The sequence below is a fragment of the Lingula anatina genome, chromosome 7 (genome assembly GCF_051362555.1).
Source record: "Lingula anatina isolate TDL-2025a chromosome 7, LinAna3.0, whole genome shotgun sequence".
Taxonomy (NCBI): domain Eukaryota; kingdom Metazoa; phylum Brachiopoda; class Lingulata; order Lingulida; family Lingulidae; genus Lingula; species Lingula anatina.
This window is the reverse complement of record NC_141773.1, coordinates 16,587,250-16,597,712: the sequence shown is the minus strand read 5'-3', so window position 1 is coordinate 16,597,712 and position 10,463 is coordinate 16,587,250. Positions and strand designations below refer to the sequence as shown.

The window sequence follows — 10,463 nt, the reverse complement described above, 5'->3', positions numbered from 1 at the left end:
TTACATCAAAAATATAAATAAAGGATAAAATAAAGAATAAAATATCTGTCAAAGCTAAAAGTTAATAAATGCGTTGAGTGCTTATTCATTGAGCTGCTAATACTGTGATATTACCTTAAGGGATTTATGATCTTGAGGGTTGAGGAGGATAAATAGTTTCTGATCACTGCCTGCTAATTCATAATTTTGTCTCTCAGTATTTGAGGAATTGAGCATGCTTTAATTTGTCGCTCTGGTACTTGCTGCAAGTGATGAAGAAATGTTTCTCGTCCTCTATTTCTGTTTTACAATGTGTGCAGGTTCTTTCTTCCAGAGGGATTTTCATGTGCCTGCCTTTCTCCATCGCCAGCTCATGGTCAGTTATTCTCATTTTGGCAATGTAATGAAGTTTAATGTTCCAATACTCTGTTTCAGTCTCACTTACTTTAAGCGTGAGGCGCCTGGTCCTACAGCAGTTAATGTTTTAACTTAAGCAAAGGACATAAGACCAGTTGCGTTACATATCATGTATTTCTGGATTTTTATTGATTATTATTACAACCGCGACATATGGGGTTGAAGACAAATTGAGGTGCCAAAGCTGTAAATCTCTGTTTGCTCTTTGCCGGAAGTTTTTAATATGATGAAATGAATATCGTGTCAAATGCCCAAATCGTACAGTGGTGTGATGTAGGATTTTCGCTGCCTCATAGGATAAACATAACTTAAGTGTCATTTAAAACGATTTTCTTTTCACTTACTTATATATATTGTTACATGACAGGGTGAGGATTGCACAAAATATTTACTTCCTTTAATAGTTATTATTATCTCTGCATGTATTGTTTTTCACTTTTTAAACGCATTGTATGTCTAACATAAAGAGGTCTACAGGTGTAATCTGAACGCTAATTGTTATCATTTACATAAAGTGGTGGACATGGTTACTATAAATGTTGGGTATAAGTGCACAATAAATGTACTGTGTACTGATGCTTATACTTTATTTTTTAAAGGTCTTCATTGATTGAGAAACCAGATAGATATCAAAATATCTGTTAAACGATAATAGAAAGAAATGAATTCGATTTTAACATGCAGTAATTGCGGTAAAGTAATTCTCATATCAGTCTCTCTCCTTCAAACCCTCTCTCCCTCCCTCGTCCCCTCTTCTCTCTCTCTCTCTCTCTCTCTCTCTCTGTTTGTGTATGTACATTGAGTGTGTTGGCACAGCCGAGGAATGGGCTCCATATTAAATGTTTGCAAAAGAAACTTACTAAGCATGGGAAAAGAAGCGCTCTCTCGATTTTTTTCTCTCTTATCTATTGTTCCTGTTAAACTAGGTGAACACACTCGTGCTGCTGAGGCAAACTTTTACAGTAAGACATTGTCAAAAGACCTATCCTCTAGACGGGACACATATATTTAAGCAGGGCGTCATTCGTCATTCGTCGCACAGGCATAGGAAAATGAAAAGGCCAATTGTTGGGAGCCATGTTGGATTACGGGCACATCAATTAAATAGTGTGGGAAATCGTGCGGAAAACTATTAAAGAGGGGTTACAATCAATGCGATTGTCCTTGGCACTTTCAATATCTGCTCATGGAGAAGTAATTTGGGCATATCGAACGGGTCAACTGGAGTTGAACCAGTTGGATTGTATAATAGCAACTGTTCCATGACCTAGCCTTTTCGTCACGTCTATCGTGTCTCTTTAATGCTGGTTTTACTTCTGTCAATTGTGCGTACGAAATTCAAGATTTTGTAGCTTAAAATTTAAAATGTAAGTCACTTCTTAATGGTAGACAATGGGTGCGGGTTGTCAAATAAAGATGTCGGTTTACCTCCTATTTCTCACCAGCGACAGATCATTATGTCATTCAGAAGAGTGGCCTCTTTGTACAGAAGCACAGAGTAAGAGACTCAGATGTTATCTAGATGATCATACAATCCCTGTTTCACATCGGGCAAAATTCTAAACTTATTTCAATGTTTTTCTGTAAAAGTATTTGTGTAAGAGCGCGCCAATACCTGCCGCTTAAAGACTATTTACGCATTGCTCTATTTTATCCAGTCCTTGAACCTCACTCCCAGTTCCTCGACTATTCTTAAATGATTTCTTTGCAGGATGATTCTTATCAGTGAAAAAAAGAGAGAAATGGACTTGAGGGACCTTCCAAACGTTAAGTTCATGGAATAATAGATGAAAAGAGAGAGTAAAAGATAATGATTAAATGTTAATCGCATTTAACCCAGCAAAGATAATATAAGTAAATATATATTATTTTTTATTAACATTAATCAAGTTATTAGTAGATAGGGTTTTGAATCATCAAATTTGAAATGAAACGATAAACTATTAAGAAGAGATGAGAGGACGAGCCTCCAATTGCGTCATTGTAGCACGTTTAAAAAAATAGCATATGGCTGTTAATGAGGAAAGTATTATGGGAATGTCGTCCGCGGATGATTTGCGTTATTTGCGTCGTCAAATCAATTTGATTAAATAGACTGAAAAATAGTTAATAAAATAAGTGTTTGCATTTGAGAATTTCTTTTCTCGTCTCGTCCCCGAAGAATAGTGAGTCCGTCCCTTATTTCGGTTTTTGAAATAAATTTCACTACAAGATGTTGGATATAATAAATAGCAACAGCATTTATTTGAAATCGCACCTAAAACAATCATCTAAGGCGGCTGAAGTGCTGTACGTGAATGGTGGATAGATTCATTAATAAGAAACATGTTTTAAGATATAAGAAAATAATTTGAACACAATCTTTGCTCATTCTGCTGATGATTTAACCTTAGCCTCTGTACACCCTCTTCTTCTGGAAGGAATGGACAACAGCGTCTTTCCCTGGGGCTCCTGGCTTACCTGGCGCCCCCTGCAGGCCTTGTTTACCTGAAATACAACACGTGATTGTCGTAGGGCGCGCAAAATAAGACTCACAAAACTACGTGGGGACAAAAATTAAATATTGCGTATTGAAAAATTAAAATAATGCTACAAAAAAAAAAAAAAAAAAAGGGATTAATTCATGTAGATACCCAGACTACAAAACATATTACAGGTTTTCGTGATTCAGCTTCTGTGCATTTAATACTATAACTAAGATAGTGTTAATAATCTGCCAGAGCCGACGATCAGCAGACGGCCACAGTAGAGTGTGTTATAAAACTGAAGTCCATAATCAAGTCAAGTAACAGGATGAAAATAGATCTAAGATGTAATCTTTGTTTATATTTTACCCGAGGCCTAATGATTTTTATATCTTTTGTACGGTTTTATGTGCGCTGCATATCTACGCGCTAAATCATACAAAAGAAAAACTAAGACAAAACACGCACAGGAAATGAAATTAATAACCTCTAATGATCTTCAGCAGAAGAACGAATAATGACCTGAATTAAACGATACTACTCAAATTTATATGGAAAGAGCAACGGGCATAATGATTTGACATAATGCAGTATTATAAATGGTAGATGGTTTACGTATTATGGGTATATGATATGATATAATGCTGAAAGACTCACCTGGGGCACCTGGGGCACCATCTCTGCCGTCAAGACCTGGGGCACCTGGAGCACCAGTGGCACCTTTCTCACCTGCAACAAATACCACAGCAAAGACAGTTGAGAAAAAGGTTGGCTTTATCCTAGCCAGTAAATATTTCTATTGTGATACAAACACACACATTTATAACATAAATAGCATAAATGTCACCACGACTGGTAGGAACAATACAGTTACAAATAGCGAGTTCTTCGTTGAAATACATTTTGTGAGTAATGATTTGATACATTGCTGTAGGTGTGAAAGCAATTTACCTCTAGCACCTGGAGCGCCGTCGCGGCCGTTAGCGCCTGGCTTGCCAGCGGGGCCCTGTGGGCCACGGGGACCCTTGGCACCTGGAGCACCATCCTTTCCGTCGTCACCATCTTCGCCATCAGCACCTTGGGCGCCAGCGTCACCCTTGGCACCTGGGGCACCTGGGGCACCTGGAGCGCCATCCTTGCCCGGAGCACCATCTCTGCCTGGGTTACCGGGAGCACCCTGTGGGCCCTTTGGACCACGAGCACCCTGGGCTCCAACGCCACCTGGGGCACCCTGTGGACCGGCTGGGCCTGTTGGACCTTGAGGACCTGCTGGGCCACGGGAGCCGTTAGCGCCATCAGCGCCGTCTTTACCTGGGGCACCGTTAGCTCCTCTATCGCCCTTAGCACCTGGGGCACCATCCTTGCCGTCAGCACCTGGGTCACCTGGAGCACCTGGAGCACCATCCTTACCATTAGCACCGTCATCTCCGTCTTCACCATCAGCTCCATCAGCACCAGGGGCACCTGCTGGTCCTTTTGGTCCTTGTGGGCCAACTGGTCCCTTAGCACCATCTTTGCCAGGAGCGCCATCTCTGCCGTTAGCACCATTGAGGCCGTCTTTACCTGGAGCGCCATTCAAACCATCGGCTCCATTGGCACCTGCGTCTCCCTTGGCACCCTGTGGGCCAGCTGGTCCGCGAGCACCGTCCTTACCTGGGGCACCATTGGCACCGTTTCTGCCATCTTTTCCTGGAGCACCATTGAGACCATCTTTACCTGGAGCACCAGGAGCACCGTCGAGACCATTCCTACCATTGGCACCATCTTTACCGTTGCGACCTGGAAGGCCAGCTGGTCCAGTGGGACCCTTTGGACCAACAGGACCTGCAGGGCCTCTGGCACCATTAGCACCATCTTTGCCAGGAGCACCATTAGCACCATTAGCACCAGCTGGGCCCTGTGGTCCGGCTGGACCACGGTCACCCCTGGCACCTGGGATACCATTAGCACCATTAGCTCCTCTTGCACCATCCTTACCTGGAGCGCCTGCTGGGCCAGCTGGACCACGGGCACCTGGGGCACCTGCAGCACCTGGCTTGCCATCAGCACCTGCAGCACCTGGGGCACCGTCTTTACCATTGGCTCCTGGGGCACCAGCGGCACCTGGGGCGCCTGTAGCTCCACGGGCACCCTTTGCTCCCTGGGCTCCTGGGGCACCATCCAAGCCATCAGCACCTGGGGCACCGTTGGCGCCATCTTTGCCATCGGCACCTGGGGCGCCATCTTTGCCATCGGCACCGTCAAGGCCATCCTTTCCATTGGCGCCATTGGCACCTGCAGCACCAGTAGCACCTCTATCTCCCTTGGCACCTGGGGCACCATTAGCACCATCCTTTCCTGGGGCACCATTAGCTCCATCGTTTCCTGGGGCACCAGCTGGACCAGCTGGTCCACGAGCGCCGGCGGCTCCTTGGAGTCCGGGAGCACCTGGGGCACCTGTAGCACCACGATCACCCTTAGCACCTGGGGCACCAGGGGCACCATTAAGACCGTTAGCACCACGAGCACCGTCTTTGCCTCTAGCTCCTGGGGCACCGTCCATACCGGGGGCACCGGGGGCCCCTGCTGGGCCTGCTGGGCCTTTAGCACCAGTCGCTCCTGCAGCACCTGGGGCACCGGCTCTGCCTGGAGCACCGGGGGCGCCAGTGGCACCTCTATCACCTTTAGCGCCTGGGACACCTTTAGCACCTGGCAGACCTGTTATAAATAAAAAAAAATAGTAATAGGACTCAGGGTATTACAAATTTTATAAGAAGAATTGTCCAATTCAAATAAGACGATCTAAAACTTTAAAAGTGTTGATCCAGGGTGTTAAATGTGAAGCACAATGGTGCATTCTTTGGGTATTCACATACGGTGTTAAATAAAGTTAAATGATAATTTGTTATCTACATGTATATAACACTGGTGTGTTGTGCTTACAATTCCAAGCATGTATGTCAGTATTTATGCTGCATACAAGTTGTTAGCGTCATATTGATATCGTATTAAAGTACACATCTGACGCAAGATACTTACCATTGGCGCCAGGAGCACCGGCTGGGCCATCTTTGCCATTAGCACCTGGGGCTCCTGGGGCGCCTGGGGCACCAGCATCACCCTTCAAACCTGAAAATAAGTAAAACGTTATATTGTTTCATTTAGGGTCGGCAACCATATTACACTGATAATTTGTTTGAAGATTTGCGGCGAATAAATAAATAAATAAATAAATAAATAAATAAATAAATAAATATTATAAATTTACTTATAAAGCGCCTAGTGCCCTAGGTATAAATGAATAAATAATTAATTAATTAATTAAATAAATAAATAAATATTATAAATTTACCTGGAGCGCCTGGGGCACCTGGGGCACCATCAGCACCGTCAGCACCAACTCCTGGAGCACCAGCTGGACCCTTGGGCCCTGGAGCGCCTGGTGGGCCTGGCTTGCCGACGCACTTGCCTGGACAGGCTGGGTTGCCATCAGCATCTGCGAAGAGTACCAGCCATGCATTGTGTCAGTGTATAGACTGCTAGGATAACAGTACATGAACTTACAACTGAACTTTAGGATGAAATACGGTCTGAATTTCAAAACATCAATTTCTGATCAACTTTACCTCGGGGTTCATGCGAATTATTAAAATGATAGAAAGGATATATATTTTGGTATTTATCAATATATTTTTAATCCATGATCTCGCACCTTTATATTGTGATTCGATTAATAATCATTTCAAAATATGCAATTCTACCAAAGCATGTGGGTACATTTATTATTTACTCTTCCCTTCGCATATCCACTCACTTACCCACTCACTCACGCACTCACTCACTCACGCACTCGCTCACTCACTCACCCACTAACTCACTCACTCGCTCACCCACTCACCCACTCACCCACTCACTCACTCAATCGCTCACTCACTCACTCACTCACCCACTCACTCGCTCGCTCGCTCGTTCATTTAATTTCATATTTTAGACCACAGACTCAATGAACAAAAACATGCACATGTACGACTATTTAATGCTGTAGGTGTGACGAAGGCGTCACATTATGGGGTACTCACCCAAATGACAGATGACACCGCGTAGGCCTGGAATGCAAACACATTCGAATCTATCTCCGCCAAGGGATCGGCAACGGCCGTTGTTAAGGCAAGGGTTGGGTCTGCAGGGGTTCCTGTAATAGATTCCTGGAACAAAGAAAAACATATGAGAGTCATGTCAGGAAATCTTAAAAACTGACAATTTTGAAATTGCTCAAATCACGCAGAATTTCATTCAATCATTGCCGCGTTGTGTTCAACACTCGAAAATACTTTAGTTTTCATATCTGATATCTAAAGCAAACGATATGTTTAATGAAAGTCGGAAGTTTACGCATACATTCCCAATGTGGAGCTACAGAACAGTGAAAGGTAAATTTTTAAATAAGTAAAAAAAAAAACAAACTGATGCAGGAGTAAAAGGAGATTTATCCAGTCTTATAAAAACCAGTAAGACATTCATTTTGCAAACCGTGATTGGTCACGGAAACATATGCATAGAAAAATGAACGCAAAGTCCCTATCTGTCATGGATATGATGTGATAGTTAAGTATGGTACAGGTAACTTACTTGAAGCAGCTTGTGTGGCCACCACCACAAGAGCCAAAACTGCTAAACGGATCCACATGGTCTTGCTGCAAATGACGAAACACAGAATGGATAAAAATCCCGAGGAATATTCATGTTACAGTCATATTCTATTTATTAAATAATAACCCTTTTTCATATAGAGACGGCATTTATAAAAAGAATAAAAGTTTTAATTTTGTGTGGAAATGCAAAATGTCCATAAATGTCTACATTACAATACGGTAACCGCAATACCATGGTATACAAAGTGATAGTCATTGTTTTTGTCAGAAAAATTTTTTTACGAGAATGGATTTCAATCTGCACAAGGCACGCGTTTTTTTCTGAGAGGCATCTGTTTTATACACAACTATCGTTTTATTGTAACACGCTCCGAGTTGACAAACACACATCAACAATTTTAAAAGTGCGTTATTTTCTCTTAAATAAAATTGGAGAGGCAAGCGATGCTTCGTGCATCTTGCACTATTCCAAATCCAGTCAAGCATATTGCCTCAAAGTTTACTCAAAACAGTCCAGGGATAGTCCAGTCTAGGCCCAAGGACAACAAAGATCAACTAGGCAATTACTATTTCATAAATAAAAAATACGGAAACTCACCTGTAACTGGAGTGGCTACACAACTAGGTCCCGGCACTCTGACAGCGTCAAACCTGGGATAGGTTTATATACCTGGTAGTATGTGAATGGCTTTATTGAAAAGGTGCTTTAATTATAGAATGGATTAGGTTGCTTAAACGGTGGCTTTGTTTTCACTGGAATGCTCAACGATGGTTGGCCTTTGGTTGGCCTTTGCCGGTGAAATATATCTTACGTCTTCCAACCGATAAGTTCAGTGGAATACTGATCTAATATGCATTTTACAATACCCGTGTAAGGACTAGGTGCCCGGAAAATGGACCACAATAACCTTTATTTACCTATCACAGCTAGTCAAGTAGGACATAATGGCACTTGTGGAAAAGCCATACGCAGTGGTCAAAGAGAGTTATGAAATAAATTGCTCCATGTCATTAGCATAAGCCATTGTAGTCCCATTCCAGGCATATCGAGAGACAGATAAAATTGAAAAAGGTACTTCGAATCGAATTATTTGCAATTGCAGGCACTGGAGTTTAGATATATCTATTGCGAAATTGGTCTTAATTTGGAAGAAAAACAGTGGAGTTATTTTGTTTGATCTTGATAAAAAGTAGTTTTTCGGCATCACCTGTCGTTTTAGATAAACATACTGATAAAGGATATATATATAAGCAAGATAGGAAGGTGACTCGTAACAGAGACCCTTGAAATCGTTTGTTACTGTTAGGAGAGGCACGTCTAAGATGATTGAAGAGATCAAAAAAGAGATAAATTTAAAACTGAAAAGTCATGTATCACGACACTACGCTATAGTCGTTTCCTTTATGTGCATTGTATGTTAATTCAAGTGCAACACAAGAACATATTGTTTTTTTTTTTTGTGAACATTCTATTCTCTGGCAATACTAACCTTTTCTATGTATGCCAAATGTGTTCATATTGTTATATTATCCTGTCTGGGACCTGTCAAACGGCAACCTCAACGCGCCCCTGGGGGTTCAGGCTGTTCGGAGGCAAACAATGAAGCATTAACCCCGAATCAGACCCGGGTTCTTTTATGCCGAGCACGTAGATTCACACATCACTGTTTGGTTATAAGGAAAAGCTACAAAGAAAAAACTTTCTATTCATTCGGATGAGGTGGATAAGCAAAAAGAAGTCATGTTTTTATACCGTATAACTTGTTGCGTGAGTGTGATCATGCATGTTAAGCTAAGCGTGATATTCAATCAAGGCCTCGTTAATTACGTTGGCATGAAAGTTATTACCTTACAGAAAAAACATCGTTGGACACGCAAACGCCATTTCTCGAACCTTACTACTCTGGGAGTTTATTCTGATTGAACATGTGGAAACCAAATGAAAACATTTTGAAAGTCCACTTATTTTTGGCTTGAGGACACGTAATATGCTTATACGTTTGCCTATCTCTCCAAAATAATGACAGAATCACTCTGCCACGGTAAGTGTAAGACAGGAAGAATGCTTTAAACATGCAAAACACTATTGTAAACAAACGTTAAATTCGTTAGTGTTTAAATAAGTGAAAAATGAAGGGAAACATGACATAATATAAGTCCAATATCATACCCCTCTTTTTGGGACAACAGATCCACTATTTAACTTTATATCACCTATATATTTTACTTTACATCATATTGCTTCATTCACAGCAAATTTGGTCAATTTACACTGGCAGTTATTCCGTTTTAGAGCTTTACTGTAAATTAAAGTTTGTTCAAAACCGTACTACTTACAGCTGGGCATATTGACATTTTGTAGAGTTGCTTTGCAATAATCAATACTCAGAGTTGGTTTTACAAAAGACCTTTGGAACGAAAGTTGTTCGTAACTGTTAGACAAAAATTCTGTCCTGTTTCAGGCCAGGTTACTGGTACGTGTGCAGCAGTCCACAAAAAAGAAATAATTAATCTAAAGCAATGGCGTTGCCTTTCTTTCTACAACACAGAACCAAAAATTTAATTGAATTTATTATTAATTTTTATGTAGTATAATATACCGGTATAATAACATATATATTTTTCACTGAGTACATTGCTACTTATTTATTTGGGGTCAAAGTTAAGGCAAGTCTGAAGTTTTTATGTGAAACAGGACTGTTCACATCGTTTTGTCGTCGTGCATATACGCACGATTCCTGTCTTGTATATTTGGATTCAAAATGTGCCTGGATTTTGATTTTAATTGATATTTATAGTGTGAAATCCGTATTTTGCTAGGGAGGAGAGATAATGTATTTATGTAGTTATACTGATCTAGATCTGTTGACTTAAAGATGTACCTATACGACCAATTTCAGAGTGATTAACCCAAGACGGACCCCACTAGCTGCATCACATGTGACACGCCAGCTGCATATAAAAACAAAAA

At 41.4% G+C, this 10,463-nt stretch overlaps 1 protein-coding gene across 1 annotated transcript; it reads right to left on the bottom strand.

The window, feature by feature from the left end:
• Positions 1 to 2,615: 2,615 nt before the first annotated feature.
• On the bottom strand, positions 2,616 to 8,313 carry LOC106176183 (uncharacterized). Its single transcript, XM_013558448.3, has 8 exons — positions 8,091 to 8,313; positions 7,470 to 7,534; positions 6,920 to 7,045; positions 6,193 to 6,336; positions 5,880 to 5,969; positions 3,813 to 5,558; positions 3,519 to 3,590; positions 2,616 to 2,883 (listed from the first exon to the last, which is right to left on the bottom strand). The coding sequence occupies exons 2-8, from the start codon at positions 7,525 to 7,527 to the stop codon at positions 2,786 to 2,788; spliced, it is 2,334 nt and encodes a 777-aa protein (XP_013413902.2). The 5' UTR covers positions 7,528 to 7,534; positions 8,091 to 8,313; the 3' UTR covers positions 2,616 to 2,785.
• Positions 8,314 to 10,463: the final 2,150 nt, after the last annotated feature.

Coding starts and splice junctions, on each gene's coding strand:
- LOC106176183 (XM_013558448.3), bottom strand. CDS start 7,527: ATGTGGATCCGTTTAGCAGTTTTGGCTCTTGTGGTGGTGGCCACACAA. Junction 5,559..5,879: donor CGGTGCTCCTGGCGCCAATG/GTAAGTATCTTG, acceptor TATTTATAACAG/GTCTGCCAGGTGCTAAAGGT. Junction 3,591..3,812: donor CGGCGCTCCAGGTGCTAGAG/GTAAATTGCTTT, acceptor TATTTGTTGCAG/GTGAGAAAGGTGCCACTGGT.